The 24331-nt window shown below is 42.5% G+C and overlaps 1 protein-coding gene across 3 annotated transcripts in view; it reads left to right on the forward strand.

Annotated features, from left to right (window-relative positions):
• The first annotated feature begins 5831 nt into the window (after positions 1-5831).
• Positions 5832-24331, forward strand: part of GPNMB (glycoprotein nmb) — a 31998-nt gene continuing 13498 nt past the window's right edge. For 2 of the 3 annotated variants that reach the window (XM_043967763.1, XM_043967764.1), the window contains exons 1-6: positions 5832-5955; positions 9928-10083; positions 12210-12353; positions 15187-15360; positions 19825-19983; positions 20892-21206. In XM_043967763.1, the coding sequence (XP_043823698.1) occupies positions 5886-5955; positions 9928-10083; positions 12210-12353; positions 15187-15360; positions 19825-19983; positions 20892-21206 (1018 nt within the window). In that variant the 5' untranslated portion in view covers positions 5832-5885. The remainder of the gene's footprint in view (positions 5956-9927; positions 10084-12209; positions 12354-15186; positions 15361-19824; positions 19984-20891; positions 21207-24331) is intronic. The other variant, XM_043967765.1, reaches the window with a different exon arrangement.

The following is a 24331-nucleotide window of genomic DNA, read 5'->3' on the forward strand; positions in this document are numbered from 1 at the left end:
CGCGCGCGTGTGCGCACACACACACACACACACACACACACACACACATACATACACACTGTTTTTGTTGAGTCCAACACTTCATAACCCCATTTGGAGTTTTCTTAGCAGAGATCCTGGAGTGGTTTGCCATTTCCTCCTCTAGTTCATTTTACAGATGAGAAAACTGAGGCAAACAGGGTTAAGTTACTTGCCCAGGGTCACACACCTAGTAAATATCTGAGGTCAGATTTGAATTCATGAAGATCAATCTTCTTCATTCTAAGCCCAGTGTTCTATCCATTGTATCACCTACCTGCCCCTATATACATACATACACATTATGTGTGTGCCTATATGCATATGCATATGTAGTAAGTTTTGTATATATCTGTGTATAGCTATAGTTATGTGTATTTTTGATGTTCATGCTATTGAAGGCCTTGTACACACACACACACACACACACACACACACATACACACATATATATTTCTGTCCTGTTTCATTCATTAGATACAAACTCAAGCTATCATTTGCTGAATGCCTACTATGCGCAAAATCAAAATAGATCCGACTCAATAACCCAAACAAGTCATCTTAACCCAAGCAAAAGCTACTGAATCAGAAACATTGTGTTATTCCAGCTGACTTGAGTTCTGATGCTCTTAACACGCTGAAATGGAACAAGAGTGAGAGGCAGTATGGTTAGTTGTGTTTGAAATTAATACACCAAGCGAAAGAGACTTGCTGCTCAGGTGGAAAATCTGCCCCTTCAGGTGGAAAATCAGCCTGTAAAAGAGCAACAGTTGGAGTTTGGGGGTGAGCCTGAGCCTGAGAAAGATGGGGTTGCATTGAGGCTCCTCCTATCCTAGGAAGTTGAGCAAGGGCACTTTGGTAAGAGCAATTTGTATGGTAGCTATGAAAGATGAAGAGAAGCATGGTAAGATTTGTTGGAGCCAATGCAGAAAAAGGCAAGGACCAGGACAATGAGCTAGACCGTGACCAGGAGAATAGCAATGGAAACAACGCTAAGGGAAGTGCTCTGATCAAGGCAGAGACCAATATTGAAACCGAGGCCAGATGGCAGTGGGTGCCAAAGGCTTGACTCTTTTTCTTTATTATGAAGGAGGATTCTGGGAGTGGATTGCAAAGGATTGTGATGTAAAAAGCAGAAAGACACTCACTTTAAAATGTTTTTTCTTAAAGGCTTTCAAGTAAAGAAAAAAGAGAAGAACATACTTTTTAAAAGTAAATAACTTTAGAGCTTAGTAACTTGGGAACAAAAAGCATGATGACTTACTCATCTAGAGAGGTAAGTGACAGGAGAGAGAGGGGAGACAGGCAGCCACCCTCAAGTGTGAGTCATTGATAACAGCCAAATCTCTAAACCGTGACCAAGACTATGAACTTTTAAAAGTCTCCATCAGGAAAATCCAGTCACATGAATTTTGTTCTTTCTTTGAACTGCCTAATTTATCTTTAATTTACTCCTGTCTTTCCCCCATGCCAAATCTCCAGGGTTTTGTTTTGACAAGCCTGCTCCCTACCCCATGGTAGACAACTCCCCTGTACCTCCTTGCCTGATTTTGTTTGCGGCATAGAATTTGGTATTAACATCTCAGCAATTAGAAATGTTTTGGAGGGCAAGAGCAGAGTGCAGTGAAGCACAGAAAGGATTGTCACCCTCCACATTCTGCCCATGTATTCCTGGGCAAGGGCTTTGTCCCAAAGAAATCATAAAAGTGGAGGGGGGTGGGAAACCCACCAGTGCAAAAATATTTTCAGTTCCCCTCTTTGTGATGGCAAGAAGAGGAAATGACCAATATCCATAAAGACTGGAGAACTGGTCAGGAGTAGTTTGTTAATGTAATGAGGCAGCTGGCAATGGTGGCCAGAGGGCTGGCTTGTCTTGGAGGCCAGGAGACCTGTGCTCATGCTCTGTCTTTAACACACACTGAATGTGTGATTCTAAGAAAGGTGCAGTGGCTCTACGACCCTGGCAACTCCCTAAGACTCTAAGTGATATTTGGAGAGAACTATCCTCACTGGGAGCTCCCTGCTTTAATGGAATTACAGAGATGATGATGATATGATGATAGAATCTGATGGTACTAAACAAATGATAAATGTGACATAGACAAGGAAATATGGGAAGATGCTCTAGAGAGCAAGGGAAAGTGATACCAGCAGAACCAAAACCATATCCACACTGACTAGAGGAAGGAAGGAAGAAACGAAAGAAAGAAAAAACAAAGTAAATGGAAGGAGGGAAGGAAAATAAGGAAGTAAGGAAGATAGGGAGAAAGGGAAAGAAAAAAGGAAGGAAATGGAAGGAAGATAAAGGAGGGAAAAAAGAAGGAAGATAGGAAGGAAGGGTAAGAAAAAAGGAAGGAAATAGAAGAAGGGAAGGAAAGGAAGAAAGAGAGAGGAAAAACATAAGAGAGGGAGAAAGAAAGAGATAAGGAAAAAAAGAAAAGAAAGTCAAAGCCCAAAGTAGGACTTTGTACAGTTCTGACTGGTGATGAAGAACAAAAGGATTTTTTTCCTTCCGTGATACTTCACTACTTAATACTTAATTTTCATCTACCTTGTTAACAGTAAGGGTTTTCTATCTGTTCTTGTCTCTTCTTTTGGACATTGATGGCTATTAAGTTAATAATTTAAAATTAAATATATTCTTAGCCATATGATTATGCTTAATTATTAAGAAATGGAGGACACTAGAGCTACCCCTCAATCTGAAAGAAAGACACAATCACACTTTATTCGAAGAAAGGTGAGTTAATTAAGGGTCAGGGTTAATTGGATCATTGCCCTGAGTGACAATGCTCTAAACACTTCCTCCCTCACCTCCCACCCCCCACCAGTCCTGAGAGTTGATGTAATTCTACTTTTCTTCTAATTTAACAATTTAGCTGGACCCTGAGAGCCTAGAAGAGTTCATCTAATCATCATTTCATGGACAATCTTCTTATTCAGTTCTATATGGAAATGTTCATTTTATTTGGCCTTTGTTAAGTTCAGAATTTTTTTTTTAAAGGAAGCGAGAAATTGTTTTGAAAAATCCCAATTCAGGATATACTACTACTACTACTACTAATAATAATAACCCATATGAGTTGCTCCTAGAGACACTACTAGGGTGGGGAAAGTGGGGCTTTGTCCCTGCATGCAAAAGCAAAATTTAGAAAAAGCTGCTCTTTTATTCCTCCATCAGGTAAGAGCTTTGTACTTGGTAAGTATTAGCAACAGCAGTTATTGAGAAAAATTGGTTAAAATTGGAAGGCAAGGGAGCAGCTAGGTGGTGCAGTGGATAGAGCACTGGCCCTGGAGTCAAGAGGACCCAAGTTCAAGTCCGGCCTCAGATACTTGATACTTACTAGTTGTGTGACCTTGGGCAAGTCACTTAACCCTAATTGCCCAATCCCCGCCCCCCCCCCAAAATTGAAGGCACATTTACAATCTCCTGGAAGTTTACCATCTACAAGGTCTTGTGCTGAAGGGTCAGAGATCTCTCCCTACTCACCCACTGAGCCATGTTTGCCATACTTGTCAGAATTGCTGCTTATGTCTCTAATTTCTCCTCATAGACAGTACTTTCTATGGCCATTAGCTTGGCATTCCAGATGAAGTTCAATAGTCAATTTTGCCTCCAAAGCATTCAATTCAACAAACATTTTTCAAGGTCCTCCTCTGTGGCAGGCACTGAGCTAGGGGCTGAGGATAAAAAGACAAAGCTCCCCAAAAGCTGACATTCAAGGGGGAGAGGGTGGTATTCAAAGCAAGTAATCTCCTGCTTTTTGTTGCCAAAGGCACCATCTTTGTACAAACTCTCAGTCTGCTGCTGCCTTCATCCCACAGTCCTCACTCTGGTCTCCTGGTCTCTGGGCTAGAAGCTGCTAATAAGAGCTAATCGGAGGCAAGGGTGAGCTTTGGGAGGACACTAGGGGTCCATGTCCCCAGTTCGGGTGCTGCTTAAAGCCACTCCCAATGAGGGACTGTGGCCACCAAATAGAATGAGAAGCTCCCACCCCCTCCCCAATCCTAGGACTACGGAGGGGAACCAAGAATCTGATTAAGTTGCTAAATTTATTGTGAGCCTGTCTCACAATAGCCATCCTGGCTTTTCTGCCCATTTCAAAAGATCCCACATCTAGGGCTAAAAGGGACCTGGGAGCTAACATGACTTGCCCAAAGTCATCCAGGCTGGGAGTATGTCCAGAGTGGGATTTGATCTCGGGTCCTCTAGATTTCAGAGTTGATAGTAGTTGAGATCATTCCCTTCTTCCTGCTCCTTTCCTCAAAAGCTCTCACCTTTTTGAAAATGTGGTTTTCTGCAAATGCCTATCTGACCTAGCACTTTCTTGATGTAGACCAAGCTATAGGGAACCACTTTGATATAGTAAACCTGCACTTATGTATGGTCTAAGGGTCCAGGTGGTAGAAACTTGGAACTGTGGAATCCAATTGGTGGATCATCCCCTGTGGAATGACATCAATCAATCAATCCATAAGCATTTATTAAGTGCTTACTGTGTACCAAGCCCTGTGGATACAAAGAAAGGCAAAAACATGGCTCCATCCCCATGTTCTACTAGGAGAGATGACATGTAAATGATGAGCTACACATAAGCAAGATATCTTCAGAATAGACTAGATGGAAGTAGGACTTCCCAAGAGAGGAAGACTTAACAGTTGGCAATGCTGGGAGGATCCTCTGGGAGAAGGCCATCTCTGAGCTGAGTCTTGAAGGATGCCAGGGAAAGGATGATACAGAAGGTAGGAAGGGAGGGGTGGTATTGCAGGTCTGGGGGACAGCCGGTATAAAGGTATGGAGGGGGGATTCTTTTTCAGGTCTGGATTGAGTCAGATGGTTACTGAGGTACCTTCTAACTCTAGAATACTCAATGACTCTGTAATTCCATGATTTCAAGATGTTCCATAATTATGCCCCACTAGCCTCAGCTCTGCCTCTGATTTAGAGATGGGACCTTGTACCACAAACCCATGAGACTATTGTTGTTCAGTCCTGTCTGATTCTTCATGACCCCATCTGGGGTTTTCTTGGCAAAGATACTGGAGTGGTTTGCCATTTCCTTTTGCGGCTCATTGACAGATGAGGAAACAGGCAAACAAGGTTCAGTGACTTGCCAAGAGTCACACAGCCAGTAAGTGTCTGAAGCTGGATTTGAACTCAGGAAGATGAGTCTTCCTCACTCCGGGCCTGGTGCTCTATCCACTATACCACCTAGCTGCCCTGATACAGAGTGCTGACAAATTCACCGGGTGGAAATGCTTTAAAAATAAATGAATAAATGAAAAATATATGAAAATTCACCTCTCTAAAATGGGTGGTAGAATCATAAAATAAACAGAGGGTGATTGATTTAGAGCAAGAAGGGCCCAGAGAGGCCGCTTGGAATTACCCTTGAATTTTACAGATGGGGAAACCGAGGCTAGGAAGGCTGTGAAACTTGCCCAAAGTTCTACAGGTAGGAAGCAACAGCCCAGCCAGAATTTGAACCCTGGTCATTTGACTCCCAACCCCTGCACCTCCCATGTACCCATGGAAGAATTAAGTGTCTGCAAAACAGTCTTTGAAATGATGAAGTTTGGTGTCCTGTTTTTTATAGGCAATCAAATAACGAAAGAAGTCAAGGTTAAGTGTGTGACTCACAAGCACGAGTTCTAGGGGTTGAATTGAAGACACCAGATCAGGCAACCAAGCTTAGCCCCATCACATGATGTGCCCCCAGGCCCTCTTTAATTGAGGAGAGGAGGAGCTGGCCCTGGGCTGGTGCCCGGAGAATATCCCCGCTGTTCTCCCCCAGTGGCTAGAGAGCAGGAAGTCACCCTTGGTGGCAGCGCACTGGCCCCAGCTGTGAGCTCGGTGCTCAGCCCCCATGGCAGGCCTCTGTTCCCTTCTGGGACTCCTTCTGCTGGCAGGCAGGATCCCCCTGCATGCTGCTAAACGTGAGTACTTCTCTCCATTTCTCCATTTGCCAACTCAGTGAGGCACTTGGCCCTTCCCAGAAGGGATGGGGGGAGTCGTGGTGGAGGGAGCCGGGGCCTCAGCTGGGGTCTGCACGAAAGCTTTCAAGCCAGGGTTCAGGGCTTCCCTTGGTCCATCTCTGGAGAAAAGTGGAGCAAACAGAGGCTTGTGGCATAATCATTTCCATTTGTGCTTAAGGAAAAAAATGTTTAGTGCTCTGATTCATCTACCCATTCAAGCATCATCTCCCTGAGGGCAGGAATCTCTTGATTTCTGCATTCACATCCCTGACCCCTTGTATAGTGCCTGGCATATAGGAGGTGCTTAATAAGTGCTTGTTGATTGATTGAGTGATGGCTCTACCACTCTCAGGGAGGATGTCCTCTGAGCTGCTTTTCCATTGGTGGCACCTCCTGCTCTTGGCTGAGCTTTCTAGGGCGGCTGCCCTTGACCACAGAGCAGACTGGCCTCATTGACCTCCTCGGGCTTCTGTGATAAGGATCTCAGATCAGCCGATGCCCAAGGTCTAGACCAGAGGGCTAAGGACCTACCTGTGCACTGCAATAACCCCCAGTGTCTCCAAAGGGATGTTTCTAAAGTCCTCTTTGCTTGGCTTCCCCCACCAAGATTTGCAGGAGCTTGTTAACTGGCTTGGGTGGAGCTCCTGTGGCTGATACAGAGTTGGCTCAGGTCCTTGTTTCTGGGTCTAAAGAGATCTAGGAAGTTGCCCACAAACCTGTCCTTGAACCAGGCAGCCTAGAGCAGGGTAAGGGAGCCAAAGCGAGTGACTGGTCAGGACTTCCTCTAACCCTAGGAGATTTGATTGCGGTGCGGCTGGGTGGGGAAAGCGCAGGGTTTGGAGTCAGGGGACAAGTCATTTCACTGCTGGAAGCGGCAGTTTCCTCATCTATAAAATGGGAGGTTGGATCAGACGGGCTCTGAAATCTCTTCTAGCTCCAGGTCTGTGATCCATCAATACGCAAACATTTATGGAGCACTTGCTGTATACATTCCTGCCCCTTTGTGCCTGGGCAGACAAAGCCCTCTAGGAACTAACATCCTAAAGGGAGATATAAAGGCAAAAAAAAAAAAAAGTTACATACAGAGTAACCAGAACAGAAATTTAGAAGAGAAGCCTCCAGTCTATACCCTCTGATCCCTTTGAGCTCCAAGTCAGTGATTCCAGGGTCGAGAGTACCCCCATTGAAAGTCCTGTGTCCCCAGTAGCATCCGAACTCTGGAAAAGGGGCCCGACATCTGGGACCATCAAACCGCCTCAGAATTTGCCCCCCAGGAAATCCCTCCATCCTGTTCTGCAGGTACCTCAGGGCTATGTGCCAAAACGCTATCTTTTCTCAGCCTCCTCCTTTTGATTTTCATGACAGAACCTGAAGAGAGGCCCCTCTCCTTCCCAAGATTCTTATTCCAGAATCCTTCACTTCATCAGTGAACATTAATGGACTGGGTTCCAATCTCAATTCAGTCATTTACTACCCAAGTAACCCTGTGCAAATCACTTAGCCTTTTGGGGCCTCAGTTTCCTCACCTGTAAAAGGAGGGGATTGAATTACGTTTCTTTCCAGCTCTAGACTGCCAGTCCCATGAGAGAAGGGTGGAGAACAGATGGCATTCTGGGAAGCAATGGAAAAAGGGAGGGAGGAGGTAAAGATCTGACTCGGCCCTCAAGTTCCCATGATCTCCTGATCCACAAAAGCCCCTTTCTCATGTGTGGGGCGGCTTTTACCACTAGGCAAGGGTGGGGTGGGCAAGGAAGGCAGATGTCTGAGCCTGCCTGGCCCTGGCAGGGAGCAGCGGAATGTTTCTCCCAGCTGGGCTGCAGAGCTCCGGGTGGGCCCCAACCCCAGCCCCAGGGTGTGAGCTGGGGCCTGGTGGGGGCAAAGCAGCCCTAAGTGCCTCAGTCTAGGAGAAAGGGATCAGGGAGCACCGGCCTCCCCTGGGCGTGGGCAGGCAGGGACGCCTTCCCCAATCTTTCTGTCTGCTTTTCTGCTGGAGCTAGGGGGACATCTGACCTGGGGATTACCGGAGGGCTGAGAGGCCACCTGCCAGAGGATGGCTACTGGTTAGGGACCCTTCACCAGCCCTTTATCCCTGGGCCTGGAATCAGGAAGACTTGAGTTTGAATCCAGCCTCAGAAACTTAATAGCTGTGGGACTCTGGGCAAATCACTTACTTTTTGTCTGCTTCAGTAATAATAGCACCTACCACCCAGGGTTGCTGTGAGGATCAAATGAAATGACAATTGTAAAGCACAGATCATGCTGCCTGGCACACAGTAAGTGCTGTATAAATGCTAGCTATTATTATCATAACCCACAGAGGCAGAATTGGAACCAAGGTCCTTTGAGCTCAAAGCCAGGTTTTCCACTACACCAGGCTCTCATTGTTGGTTTCAGAGCAGGAATTTTATTGGTCCTTCCCAGTGATTGTTAATTCTGTCCAACTTATCAGTTCTGAGGGTCATTTTTGTGAAAAACAATTTCCAAAGGTTTATTATTAAGAAACAAAACACAAGACAGTTAGGTGGTGTGGTGGATAAAGCGCTGGCCCTGAACTCAGGAGGCCCTGAGTTCAAATCTGGCCTCAGACACTTGACACTTACTAGCTGTGTAACCCTGCGCAAGTCACTTAACCCTCATTGCCCCACAAAAACAAAACAAAACAAAGAAACCCACCACCAGACCACTAACAAAACAAAATAAGAAATGGGTGTTTTCCTCTTTTATAAACATCAGACATGAAAAAGCAACAGCCCCTGCCCCAAGAGGCAGGTCCAACAGATGCAGGTTGGACCATGTCACTCAAGAGCTGCAGTAACTCCCTATTAGTACAGGATAAAATAGAAATCTGCTTTGGTCATTTAAAGCCCTTTGAGACCTGACTCTACCTACAATTTCAGGCTTATACTTAACTCCCCTTTCAAGGATCCTATGATTCAGCCAAACTGGCTTTCTTGCTGTTGCATCTTCCATCTCTTTACCTTTGCACAGCAGTCCTTACACTTCTGCCTCTTGGATTCCTTTTCTTTTTCCTCCAAGACTCCAGCCAGGATCCACTTCAGCATGAAGCCTCATCCTGATCTCCTCAGCCATTTATGTCTTTCTCCCCAGAGCAGGCTACCTCCCATGGAGCTTGAATCTGTGCTTGGATGCACTCTCTCTTGCTCTCTCTCTCTCTCTCTCTTTGTCTCTCTGTCTCTCTGTCTTTCTCTCTCTCTGTCTTTCTCTCTCCCCATGTCTGGGGTCTGTGCAAAAGCAAGTGCTCCCTGAAGGTCTGCCAGGCCCGTGGAAGGTGTCCCAGAGCAGCAGCTAAGGACAGGTTCTCTGATCTTGTTATTACGCTTCTGTTTATTTCTAATGCATTTCAATGCATCTACAGTTTCCCGGGGGCACCATGTTGCACAGAGCGCTGGACCTGGAATAAGGAAGAATTGAGTTCACATCCAGCCTGAGCCACTTACTAGTTGGGCAACCATGGAGAAGTCACTTCACCTCTCCCTGCCTTCATTTCCTTCTCTGTAAAATGGGATAATAATAGCACCTATCTTTGTGAGTTCAAACGAGATCATATTTGTAAACTGTTTTTCAAAACTTAAAACATATAAATACTCACTAGCTATAAAATGTAACCTCCTGGAAGGCAGGGAGTGGTTCATTTTTGTTTGTGTCCCACCCCAGAATTGAGTGCCATGCCTGCTACAAAGGAGTCACATCATAAATCCTTGTTGATTGATTAATTGACTGAAGTATTAGTGAGCTATTATTCCTCTATTTTCCTGAGAAACCAGGTCTTCTGTGGGTGGGTATTCTCTACTCTTTGCAGAATAGGCAAAAATGGCTTCCACCATGTCCTATACTCACGTAAGAATTTCCTCTCTGGATACCAGAGAGGAATGGAGACCAACAGCCGCTTATGTTCTTCCCTTCCCAATTTAGGATTTCGAGATGTGGCAAGCCATGCAGGAGCTGCTGCCCCAGTCTTTAGGCACCAGGACCGACTCCACGGTTGGTCTCCTGACCAGAATACATGGAATGACAAACTCTACCCTGTCTGGAAAGAGGGAGACTCCCGGTGGAAAAGCTGCTGGAAAGGTAGTGAGTGAGGAGGCCAGCACACCGGCAGGTGCCAGGAAAATACAAAGGAGGAGCTGGTCTATTCCAGCCCCTGCTGCTGCTTGGGTCACCCAAGCAGCTTCAGTGTTCGGCAGAGCCGTAATCACCCATCTGGACTTGCAGGACTTTGCATCCTGCTCAGAAAAATAATCCTTATTATTATAATGCAATAGAACACAATACAAGAAATTATATTATGTTAGTATTGTTATTTTGCATAGACAGCATTGCAATTACATTCCATCCCTGTATCACCTGAATTCTGTAGGATGTGCTTTCTGCTCAGTGATAACATACCACCACCAATAATGATCATTTGGCTACAATAAAATATTATTTTGCCTATGACAGAACTGTAATCCCACACCAATATCACCTGAATTTTGCAGGAACTTTGCATCCTGCTCAGCAAAAATAATAGTTAATATGATATGATGTGATATCATATTCTATTCTACTGTATTATATTAAGCCATATTATATAATGTTGCATACTGTTGTTATTATTATTATTTTCAACATGAGAGAGCTATAATTACATACTAGCATCACCTGGACTTTGCTTTCTGCTCAGTAACAACAACAAAAATAATCATCATCATATATTAAAATATCATTTTGCATCTGGCAGAGGCACAATCTCATACCAATATTACGTGGATTTTTGCAGGACTTTGTATCCTGCTCAGCAAAAATAATAGTAATTATTATTATATGATATTGTTGATATCATTTTGCATATGACAGAGATGTAATTACATGCTAACATTACCTGGATTTTGCAGGACTTTGCTTTCTTCTTAGCAAAAATAATAATAACAGTGTAATGCAACAAAAGGCATTAAAATATAATATAATCTTACATTTTATTATTGTTGCTATTTTGCATATGATACAGTCATGATTACATACCAATATTACATGGATTTTGCAGGACTTTGCTTTCTGCTCAGAAAAAATAATAATAACAATGTAATGCAACAAAAGACATTAAAATATAATATAATCTTATATCAAATTATTGTTGTTATTTTGCATATGATACTGTTGTGATTACATACCAATATTACCTAGATTTTGCAGGACTTTGCTTTTTGCTCAGCAGTGGTAATAGTAATCATAATGATAATAATAACATTGTTACTAATAAAAAATATTACTTTGCCCATGACAGAGGTTTAATTACAAATAGTATTACCTGAATTTTTAAAGACTTTGCTATCTGCTTAATAATAATATCAGTACTAATAATGCTATTTTATATTAATAATACTAATAACAACAATACTATTTTGCATATGATCAGCTATAATTACATACTGGTATGACCTGAATATTTGCAGGACTTTGCTTTCTCCTCAGCAAAAACAACAATAATAATTACGACTGCTATTATTTTATAGCATTTTTAAAATCACCTCAGATATTACAGTTTGCTTTAGTTGAAAAGCAGCATCGTCTAGCACTGCAGCTATTCAGTTCCTTCTTTTTAGGGGGGACAGCATCGGATGTGACAGTTTATAAACCGGTTGTTCTGGGACCAGATGGAGAAGAGATCATGCACAAAAGCAGGCGAGGGGGAGGGGGCTTCAGACAGTCCACACCCCTTTGTCCCCCAGTGTTCCCCAATACTGTCCTAGTGCATGTGGGGGCAAAGGGAGCCCTAGTCTGAACCTTTCCAACTGAAGAATTAGCCAGAGGGTTCCAAGCTATGGTGCTGAGAGTTATAGTTGTAGAGAGACGTGTGGAGTTTCTAAAAACCATTCGGAGAGATGCAGGTGCTGAATTTGATTTGTTTACAATGCCGGTATAGAGACTAAAGAACTAACCTGGAAGTTCAGAAGCCCTGGGTTTCATTCACACTCTGTCTGAGTGATTCTGGTCAAATCATGTCACCTCACAGTGCCCCAGACATTCTGAGACTTGCAAGTAGATGCTCACCTACGTTGGTAAAGGGAGATATCTGCGAGTGCCCCATACTGGAGAAATCACGAGTCCATTCCCTGTTTTTAAAGTGTACATTATGTGATCATTTCCAGAGGAAAGGAATGGGTCAGGCTGAGTCGGTGCCCGTGGAATTTTCTCCTTTTGTTTTCATTTCTCAGGGGGACAGGTGCGGGCCATCCTGACGAGTGACTCCCCAGCACTAGTGGGATCCAACATCACCTTTGTCGTGAGCCTAGTGTTTCCCAGATGTCAAAAGGAAGATGAGAGCGGCAACATCATCTATGATTGGAGCTGCAAGAATGGTAAGGGGCAGCCACAGCCTTGCAACCCCAGAAAGAGCCAGCGCTCTGAAGTCACAAGATCTGGGTTCAAATTTTGGCTCTGCCGCTTGGCATAAGGGATTATTAGGTTTAGAACCAGAAGGGACCTCATACTCCATCCAGTCTAAAACCCTTGTTTTCCAGCCAAGAAAACTGAGGCCCTCGGAGGTTAAATGATTACAAGATTGCAGGGGTCCAAAGTACCAAAGGGAGTCCTTTAACTCCCAGTCTTTCCCCTATCCCACCCTCCCTTTCTCCCTGGGTGTGCTTGTGCATATTCTTTTTTTAGCGAGGCAATTAGGGTTAAGTGACTTGCCCAGGGTCACACAGCTAGTAAGTGTCAAGTGTCTAAAGTCAGATTTGAACTCAGGTCCTCCTGATTCCAGGGCCACCTAGCTGCCCCGCATATTCTTTCCTCTCTCTGTTCATCCATTTTGTCATCTGCAAAATGATAGGGTTGGGATAGATAGCTGTTCAGGTCCTTCCTTACCTTTCATCTTTCATCCTTAAGCTTTCTCCAGCCCTAAGATGCGATGGAATGGAAGCCACATGCCACCATGTTAACCAAATTATAAAACCAGAGCAGCCCATGAAAAAAAGCTCTCTCAACCGTGGAGATTTGTTTGGAGAGCTTTGTGGTGCTGGCCTGAGGGCACAGCTGCCCCCCACTGAGTGGCACTAGGATGGCTGCTCAGCCCCATCTAGTTTCTTCTTTGGAAAGAGAGAGAGAGAGAGAGAGAGAGAGAGAGAGAGAGAGAGAGAGAGAGAGAGAGAGAGAGAGAGAGAGAGAGAGAGAGAAAGAGAAAGAGAAAGAGAAAGAGAAAGAGAAAGAGAAAGAGAAAGAGAAAGAGAGAGAGAGTTCTTCTAAGAGGATCTGGGCAAGTGTCTGTGTTGTCAGCTACAGACTTTTTCCTAGGCTCAAGTGGAACTCTCCAGACTGGTTCTCAACGGGGTTTTTGTGCTGGGAAGGCCAGCTCTTTGGGCTATTCAGAGAGCAGACAATTGGACAGGTGGGTCCGAAGATTTTAATTTCAATAACTTCAGCACCTACTATGTGCCTGGCCTCGTGAAGGCTTGTGAGGTTTGTTTCATTGGATCTTTATTTAAAGCAGCTGAGATAACTACCCCCTAACTTTTTGCATGTCATAGCAAACAAAATTTTTCCAGTTACTGTTGCTAGACAAATAATAATAATAATAGTGTAGCGATTACAATAATAACAGTTAAAATAATCAGTAGTAGCAATAATAACAATAGTTATAATAATCAGAATAGTAGTAATAATAAACAGAGTGGTAATAATAACAATAATAGTGCTAATAATCATCATAATCATATAGTAGTAATAATAAAAGAATGGATATTTGGTGAAATACAGATCTAATTAATCAAGCTCTTTAGTCAATGAAAATTTATAAAATAGAACAAAAAATTTCTGATCTGGACCTGAGATTTTTATCCTCGTGGGAGAGCTTAGGATGGAAAATTTCTGCCCTGCTGTAGGTCAGCAACTGTCTCTAACTTGTAGTCTTAGAAGGTTGCCTGGGGGACCAAGAGGTTAAGTGGCTTGCCCGGGGGTCAGCCAGCCAGTCTAGGATGTGTCAGAGGCCCAGCTCAATTGAGGCGGCCTTTCAGACTCAAGTCTACTTCTCTTTTGCATGTTAACATCAATACAGAAAAAAGAATCTTCTTAACTGATGCTGGTAAGATGACATGTTCCCTGAACTAGGGAGTGTAATTAATCAACTTCTTTAGTTAATCAAAGAAAGCTTGCAAAAGGGAAATTAGCAGGACCAGTTTGGGAATTCCACTCTTTCTAGTCCCTCAGTCAAAAGCTCATCTATGTTCCATCCCAGTGAATTTTTCCCCTTCCCCAAATGAAAACCCAGACCGTTTGGTTTTGAAAAGTGTTTGGAATTTCTTTGGATTCCTTCTTCTTTTTTTAAAAAACAAACAAGCACAATGGCACCACATATTTTATTGCTTCTAAGTAACATATTTCAAGGGGAGATTATATTAACTGAAAATGACATGCCGTTCATTGATGTCAAGAATGCAGAGTAGAATAGCCTTCCATATAGAATTTAGGATTTAAGAGAACCTTTGAAAAATAGAAAAATATCCTTTTTGCTCCTCTTTGATAAGAACAACAATAAAGAATAATCCGTGACCATGTCCCAATTAGGCCCTGGGTACTATGAGATGGCTCTATTCTTCAAGATGAGAGTCTTTGCTTACAATCTCTACAATTAGATGCGCGACTTAATTAGCGCACATTTAGGGGCCCTCATTATTCATTTAGTTTTATAAATAGACTTAAGTCTTCTGGCTAATGAGGCCCGGCCACTGTATCGGGCTCTGAGTTGGAAGTCAGGGGAAAGCTGGACCATTTGTTATTTTTAGTGGGATAATGATCTTGGAAGATGGGCAAGGGAGAATGTGGGGGCCATTGTGACCCCACTCCTGCTCCTGCTCCACAGTCCAGATTTCAAGTCTAGCTCAACTAACTAGTTCTAAAACCAGGCTCCTGTCAGTAATTTCATACATGAAAAAGAGTCCTTGTGATTTTTTTTTTAACAAAACTTCTCATGAAAAAACCATCAGTTGGATTTGAATGGGCTGGTGATTTGAGAACCAATCAGTAGATAAGTGCCACATTAGGTAATTAGCCTGAGCCCAGCCGGAATTACAGGTTTTCAACTGCCCTTCTACATTTATAATAGAATGGGGGTGGGGGGACCCTACTGTCAGCTCCGATCTCCCTCCATTTTCCCCCCTCCCCTATGGATTCTGACCCATTCCTTTCTGTGTGTAGGCACTGCTTCGTCTCCGGATTCTTATGTATACAACTGGACTGTGTGGACGGAAGAGAATGACTGGGGGAAATGTCCAAACAGAAGTACCCATCATGTGTTTCCAGATGGGAAGCCCTTTCCTTGCCATCCTGGATGGAGGAGGAAGAATTTTGTTTACATCTTTCATACACTTGGTTGGTATTTTATCAGATCTTTTTCTCTCTATTCCCTTAGCTAGCTCTAGAAGGAGGCAGGAAGACCTGGGTTCAGACACTTACTATTGGGTAACTCTGAACAAGGCATTTCACTTTTCTGGGCCTCAGTTTTCCCATCTGTAAATTGTAGCCATTAAAGTCTCTTCTGACTCTTGCTCTAGGATCCAAGAACAACTGTTCTATCCTTTATATGAAGGGTTCCTGGAAACTCTCATTAGCACCTACTGAACAAGATTATTGTGAGATATAACAACTGAAAGAATAATCAGCTTATAGACCTAGAGACAGAAGGATGTGTTAGAGAATAGCAAGTTCAACCCTCTCACTTTACAGAGGAGAATGTAGAGTGATTTGCAAGCTTTAAAATATTCTACAAAGGTTTATTGCTGACATTATCATGGTCAGGCATTTTGACATCCTTGTTCTCTGCTTAGAAGAATTGAAGAATTGTTTGCCTCAATGGGTTACCAGTAGCAGTGCGATTCAATACCTAAGCTTTGGAAGAAAGGATGTAATATGTGGGTGAGATCCCCAGATCTGCTGGTAATGAGCTGTATGGCCTTGATCTTTGTGACTTTGACTCTATGTGTTCTCTTATGTGTAAGACAATGGGGTTGGGCCAGATGATCTCCCAGACTCTTTTAGGGTGAACATTTCCAGACTCTGACTGGCCTGTTCACCCTCACAGCCCATTCAGGATTGTTCTGTGGGGTGGGAGGGCATTCTCTTGCCCTTTTGAGGTTTAGGTTAGAGTCGTTCCTTTATTGGTACCCTGTTACTAGGTAATTCTATGTTACGGTTAAGTCGATTTTACTTTTTGGTCTAGTTCTGGGAGTATAGTCATCATTTGAAACATGGAGTCTGTCCTTATGAGATTTGTGTGTTCAGTTCAGTTTGAATCAGTAGGCATTTTATTCTCCATAGTCTCCTCCAACGCAGATCAAGCGATCTCATTTGATTGCCCCCATCCACCCATCCCACAGGGTTATCCCTATTCACTTATAAAGATAGACAAAATGGAAAGAACCTGGGATTTGGAATAAGAAGACTCCAACTTCGGGATCAGTCATTTAATGTCTCTGTCCTTAACCTTGCTTCATTCTTGGGAGGGGCCAATTAGAATGTATACAGAACTCTTTGTAAATTGGAAAGCCCTTTTGAAAATGAGTGATTATTATGACTAGTCTCATACAAGCCATGGATAAGTTGGAGACTGCCTGTATTAACACATAATCCACTTCTCATTTTATCCAAACACAGATAGACTCCCCAGAAATCCATGGTTCACTTTGCTATTCAGTCATTTTCAGTCATGTCTAACTCTTCGTGACTCAATTTGGGGTTTTCTTGGCAGAGATACTGGAGTGGTTTGTGATTTCCTTTTCCAACTCATTTTATGAGATGAGGAAACTGAGGAAAACAGGGTTAAATGAGTTGGCCCAAACTGCATATCTAGTAAGTGTCTGAGGACAGAATTGAACTCAGGAAGACTCATCTTCCCAGGCCCAGCACTCCATCTACTATGCCACCTAGTTGAGTCTTTAATGTGAAAATAAAAAAGGGTAGGGCAGTCTGTCACCTGTGATAGCCAAGGATATATTCCTACCACCCCCCCCAAAAAATAAATATTATTACTGCCTTTTGGTTTTAACACCATAGTCCTTAAAAAATAAATAAATAACACCATAGTCCTTTCTGGATAAAGTCCTCTCTCTGTCCCTTGGGACAAAGTAAAACAGTGAAGCAAAAACACCTACCACTGTCCTCAGGTCTAACAATGTATTACAATCTTGTGCCCTAATAGTCCCTCACCTTTCTCCAAAGAGGAGGCTGGTATAATAACAGCTAACATTTATCTCTGGTGTTTTAAGGTTTGCAAAGTACTTTGCAAATTTTATCTCATTTGATCCTCATAACAACCCTGGCAGATAGGTGCTGTTAGTCCTTTTTATAGATGAGGAAACAGGTCTCCCCCAAAAGGAGGCTAAATGATTTGCATAGGGTCACACAGACAGTAAGTGTCTGCGGTCAGCTTTGACCATAAGGTCTTCTTGACTTCTAGGCCCAGCAGTCCATCTACAATGCCAACTTTGCTCTGATTCTTTGGGGCAAGTAGGGGGCTCAATGAATAAAACACTGAGTCTGGAGTCTGTAAGACCTCAGTTCAAATTTGACCTCAGACACTTAGAAACTGTGTGACTCTGCACAAGTCATTTAACTTCTGTCTGCCTCAGTTTTCTCAGCTGGGAAATGAGGATAATAATAGTACTTCCCTCCCAGGGTTGTTGTCAGGATCAAATGAGATAATTGCAAAGTGTTTAGAGCAGTGCCTGGCACATAGTTAGTGCTATATAAGTGTTAGCTATTATTATTATTATTATTAGTCTCTTCTATGAGACCATTATAGGTTTTTCAACTCCTAAGAGTTGGCTTCTTTTTTAGTCATCTTTTCTTTTTACACCTTTGTTCATTTTTTCCTTCTTACTCCATTCTGCCTCAGCCTGTACAAGTCTTCCCACATTTCTCTGAATTCTTGATATTTGTCATTTCTTCCTGCACAATGATATTCCTCTACATTCCTATAACACAGTTCATTCAACCCTTTTCCAATCAATTTCTCTTTGTAGTCTCAGAGCCTAACACAGTGTCTGGTATGGAGGAGCTGCTTATTGAATGAAATTGATTGGCACCTGCTTTGTTGACAATTTTTTGTTAACACAGCAAGTGCTGGGATGGACATTGTGGGGTACAGATAGTACATCTTTGTTTCTGTCTTTGACCTCCTTGAGGTATGCGCCCTCTCGTCGGATTGCTGGATCAAAAGGTATAGACAATTTAGTCGTTTTTCTTGCGTAATCCTAAACTGCTTTCTAGAACTGTCAGACAAATGTACAGCTCTGTCTCAAGTGTGTCTGACCTCCTACAACCCCTACAACACTGACTGTTCCCATCTTGTGTCATCTTTGTTCATTTGTAGAATGGGAGGTGACGCCTCAGAGGTATTTTAATTGGCATTCTCTTATCTGTGTCATGGAGCTTGTTTTTATATGGTCATGTAGAGCTTGCAATTCTTCTGTTGAAAACTGTATCTTTTGAGTACTTATGTATTTGGAAATGGCTCTTGGACCTTTTGTAAATCAATTCTCTGTATATATTAGATGTCAGGCTTTTATCACTAATATTTGATGATGAAATTTTTTTCTGCTCCACATTTTCTTTTCTTATTCAATCTTCAATCATTTTGTTCAGAAAAGGCTTCTTAAATTTCATGTAATCATGCAATTTTGTCTTCCATGGCCACTTCTATGCTTTATTTGGTTAAGAATCCTTCTTCTACCCACAGATGTAAAAAGTAGTTCTTTCCATTTTCCTCATTTTTTAAAAATGATGTTACCTTCCATGTTCAAGCTACATATTTATTTGGGGTTTATTGTGGCATATGGTATAGGATTCTGGTCTAAATCTAATTTATGCCAAATTGTTACCCAGCTTTCCTAGTAGTGTTTGTAAAATAGGGAGTCTTTCCTCCAATAATGTATGTTTCTGGGTTTATAAAATACTCCTCCTTACACCAAAACCCCCTCTTCCCCAAGGGGAGCAGATAATAACACTATGCCCTAGATCCACTGAGTTTCTTATTTAGGTTTTAATTTTTAAATACATTCTCTCTTTGGGGCCAATGACCTTTATTAAAATCTGGAGTCTGAGAAAACTGTGTTATTGTTTGGTTGGCCAGCAGTCTGGAAAGGAATTATTTTTGCTGAATTGTCTATGTATGTATTTAAGTTGTATCCCATCTAAAATGTCAAGCCTAGAGTTGCACTCTTGGTCCAAAGAATATATCAAAAGCAAAGGACAGGACCAGAAGCAATGAGTGAAGTGGCAAAGAAGTAAATATTAACTTTATTTTAAAAATTCTTTCCCCGTTTTCTATTTCCCTTGTAATCTTGGCTACATTAGTTTTGTTTGTGCTAAAACTTTTTAATTTTATATAATCGAAATGATCTATTTTACATTTTGTTTTACTCTCTATATCTTCTTTGATTCTAAATTCTTCCTTTGCCTATAAATCTGACAAATAAACAATTCCATACTCTTAATTTGCTTAAGGTATCATCCTTTATGTGTAAATCATGTACCCATTTTGACCTTATTCTTGTACATGATGCAAAATATTGGTCTATTTCTAGTTTCTGCCATACTGCTTTCCAGTTTTCTCAGAAGTTTTTGTCAAATTTAACTAGCTTTATAACAATTAGAATTACCCCCAGTTAGGTCTTCAAGCAAAGACCCAATAACCACTTGTTGGCTATGCTATTGTGGGGATTCTTTTTGCGGGGTATGGGTGGTATTACATGCCTGAAATCCCTTCCAACTCCCTTGGCCATTCTTTCAGAACCAGACCTCCTATAATCAGTAACTGCAATTTGCCTTTTTTCCTAGGCCAGTATTTCCAAAAATTGGGACGCTCTTCAGCCGTAGTCTCTATAAACACAGCCAACATGACTCTTGGTCCCAAACTCATGGAAGTGACCGTGTACAGAAGAGGACATAAAAGCTATGTCCCTGTTGCATCTACTAGGGATATGTATATGGTAACAGGTAAGTGACTTACCCACAAATTGAACATCTGCCATCCTTAGTTCCAGTAACATCCTCATTAGTGTTCTAAGAAATGTGGAACTTACTAATAAAAAAGCAAACAGTCTGAGTAATGTGGCTTTTGGGATAGGCTACAACACCCTTGGGTGATTTAGATAAGTTTTCTCCATTTTAACTCTAAAGGCAGAGGATTTCCCCCAGGTTTTCAGAGTGCTACATGTGATTTCATTCATTGTCCCATGCAACAACAATGTATTCAAGGTCTCCTAAGTGCCTACCATTGGCAGCCATTCTTAGGGGAGAGAGAGAATTAAATTGCCTCCATAAAACCACACAGGGGAGGTGTGTCACATTGAACTTATTGAACGTGTTCAATACAAGATAACTGTAGTATAGAATTGAATAGAATGGAATACAACAGAACAGGCTGAAAGAGAGCCAAATTCCTGTTCAGTGTCAGAGGAAAGATAATTTCTGACTTGGGCAATCAGAGAAGGCTCCCAGGAAGAGGTAGCATTTGATCTGTGTCTTGAAATCTAGAAAGGATTTCAAAAGGGGCCTATAAGTGGCAGGGATGGAAGGAGGTCATGTAAGATGTAATCAATGGTGGGAGCCATGACAGAGAAGAAAACTTCTTATTGTTTAGTTATTTTTGTCATGTCTGATTCTCCGTGACCCCATTTGGTGTTTTCTTAGCAAAGATGCTGGAGTGGTTTCCCATTTCCTTCTCCACACCATTTTATACATAAGGAAACTGAGGTGAACAGGATAAAGTGACTTACCCAGGGTCACACAGTTAGTGTCAAGTGTCCACTAAGCCGGATTTGAACTCAGATATTCCTGAATCCAGGGCTGGTGCTTTATCCACTGCGCCACCTAGCTGCCCCCTGTTCATTTACTTCTTACAGATGAAATCCCCGTATTTGTAAATATGTCCCAGAAGAATGATCGCAACTCATCTGATGACATCTTCATCAAGGACCTTCCGGTTCTGTTTGATGTTCACCTTCACGATCCCAGCCACTTCCTAAACACCTCTGCCATCAACTACAAGTGGGAGTTTGGAGACAACAGTGGCCTATTTGTTTCGAACAGTCCTGTTTTTAATCATACTTATACCCTCAATGGAAGCTTCATACTTAATCTGACCATCCAAGCTGCTGCTCCTGGCCCGTGTCCTGGGCCTTCAACCAGTCCCCCAGTACCTACCTCTCACTTTCCAGGTAAGCATTTTCTAATGTACTATTGAAGAGATCTTACCCCCATACCCCCCATGGAGGAAGAAGTTTCAATTCCAGTGATTTTTTTTTTCAACATTCATTTTCATAAGATTTAGAGTTCCAAATTTTTCTCCCCCCCTCCCTTTCCTCCCCCCTCCCCAAGATTGCAACCAGGTTATATAAGTACAATCCACAAGTGTTCTTTTTATCAGTTCTTTCTATAGGGGTGCATAGTAAACTTCCTCATTGGTTCCTTGGGATTGTCTTGGATTGTTGCACTGCTGAAAGTAGTTAAGTCATTCACAATTGCTCATTGAACAATACTGCTGTCACTATGCACAATGTCCTCCCAACTCTGCTCACTTCACTATACATTGATGTTCATTAATCTTTCCAGGTTTTAGGGGGATCATCCTGTTTGTCATTTCCTGTAGCACAAAACCATTCCACTACAATCATATAGCATAGCTTTTTCCATAATTCCTCAACTGATTGACATTCCCTTGATTCTCAATTCTTAGCCTCCACCAAGAGTTGCTATAAATATTTTTTGTACAATTTTTCCCCCTTTTCTCTTTTTCATGATTACTATTGTTACTATTGTTAACTGTTTCCCTTCCATCCTATTCCCTTCCCCATGATATTTATTCTATTATCCATCTTCTTTCATCACTCTTCAAAAGGGATTTGCTTCTGTCTGTCCCCTCCCCCACTCTACCCTTCCTCCTTTTGCCCCTCTCTCTTTATCCCCTTCCCCTCCTATTTTCCTGCAGGGTTAGAGAGATTACTCTACCCAATTGAGTGTGTACATTATTTCCTCCTTGAGCCAATTCTAATGAGATTGAGGTCTTTGAGCCAATTCTGATGAGTGTTAGGCTCATTTACCCCAGATTAAATAGATTACTCCACCCAGTTGGGTGTGTCTATTAGTCCCTCCTTGTGGCAGCTCTGATAAATTTAAGGTCTTTGAACCTTTTCTGATGAGTGTAAAATTCATTAACTGCCCTGCTCCTCTCCCATCTCTTCCCCCACTCCATAAGCCTTTACCTGTTTCTTTCATGTAGGATTTCACCTCTGCCCTTCCCCCTCCCCCAGTGCATTCCCTTCACCCCTCAATTTAACCCTAAAGATGTCATCACCTAGCTAAGTGACAGTGGACAAAGTATCACCCCTGGACCCAGGGGGATCCCAACCAAAACCCGGCCTCAGACCCAAGACAGTCGCCCACTGTACGACCCCAGGTATGTCCCCCAGCTCCAATTTTTTATGGTTCTCTGGGGTCTTGCATTTGAAAGTCAAATTTGCCATTCAGTTCAGGTCTTTTCATCACAAATATCTGAAAGTCTTCTTTTTCACTAAAGTCCCATTTGCTGATTTAAAGCAGTGGCTGGCACCTATTTTAAAAAATCGTTAATCACCTCTGCAGGGTTAGGAAGAATGAAAGGGATCAGTCATTCTGCTTGTTACATGGAGAAAAGAGGAAGGGGTCAAAGAAGCCTTGTTGGCTGAGCTTCTGAGCTCCTGATAATTGTAGCATATTGGCGTTAGAAGGGATGCAGCCAACCCATACCCCCATAATGCATCTCTGTGAAGTACTAACAAATGTTAAAATGGCCTTTGCCTGGAGACCTCCAATTAGAATGATTCCCTTCCTGCTTTCCTCCCTGCTGAGGGGTCTGTGATTAGGAAGATCTGGAGTAGGGTTACTCATTCCACTTTGGGACAATTCTAATGATTTAAGGAAGCTCTCTGACCAATTGGATTCAGCTGCTAGATATTCAGAGTGAGAAGGGACCTTAGAGGCCATCATCCTAACCCCTCATTTTACAGGTGAGGAAACTGAGGTTAAGGAACTTACCCAGGGTTATTCAGCTAGTAAGTATCTGATGCAGGATTTGAACTCAGATCCTCCTGACTCTAAGACCAGGATTTGAACTTTGAATCTTCCTGACTCCAAGACCAGAACTCTATCCCCTGGGGTGTCACCTAGCTGCTCTTCAAGCCCTCCTATATCAATCAATCAATCAAAATCAATAAACATTTATTTAGTGCCTATAATGTGCCAAGCATTGTGTTAAATGCTATTTCTGCTTCTCTCCTCATTCCCCCAAGTTAAAAGAACTCTAGTCTTTGTTCCTGGTAATCATACAAGTCCCTGCAAAAACCAAACCAAGACAGTAAATAACCCCTAACCTTACAGAGCTTAATGTTTAATATCATAATACTTCTGTAACCCATACACAAAGGGTTACACCACAAAATACAAGAGAGAGCTAGGGTGTCATTGTCTCAGTTTTGAGAAGGGAAAAAATGCACTTGACCAAGGGCAAGAAGTAGCTGGCTTCAAGGAGGCAACATCTTGTAATCTTGGTAGGATTTCAGAAGGTGGAGATATAGCTGGGGGAGGGGAGGACTGGTGAAGGGAGGACATTTCAACAATATGGAGGATCACAAGGAAAAGCCTAAGGGGTCAGAATGCTCAGCCCATGCATGGAAGAGAGCAAGTAAACTGTTTGCCTGATAGTGTGAGGTGAGGCTGGGGAGAATGAGCAAAGCCAGGTGATGGAAGACCTGGAAAGAGGGGCTAAGGCACCTGGCCTTGACCCCATAGGTAATGGACAGCCATCAAAGGGTTTTGAAGAAAAGGATGGTATCATTACAGCTGCATGAAAGGAAGATTAATGTAGTGGGAATGTAGACTGTGGATGACAGGAGGAAGAGTGTGGGAGAGAGGGAAGACCTTTTAGGAGAAGACCACATCCAGATGGGTGGCAAGGCTCAGGCTGGGGTGGGGTGGGGGGATCACTTAGACTTTGGTTGAGATTTTAAAATATTTTTGAACATGGTCTAGCACTGGGATTTCATCAGTAGGGGGAACTCCCATTACCTCCAATCTATTATTTTAAAAAGTTGCCTGGAACATTGACACCTCAAGTATTAACACCTCTCTAGTATGCATCAGAAGGAGTATTTGAACCCAGGCTTCCTGACTGGAAAGCCATTACCCCATGCTGCCTTTGCATTTCCAAGTATATGGATATCAAAATGACATTTTTTAAAAAAAAAATTGTATAATTCAGATTTCGCCTAGGAAAGACCCCACTCCTCTCTCCATTCTTCTAGCTTGG

Source organism: Dromiciops gliroides, chromosome 5 (genome assembly GCF_019393635.1).
Source record: "Dromiciops gliroides isolate mDroGli1 chromosome 5, mDroGli1.pri, whole genome shotgun sequence".
Lineage (NCBI taxonomy): Eukaryota > Metazoa > Chordata > Mammalia > Microbiotheria > Microbiotheriidae > Dromiciops > Dromiciops gliroides.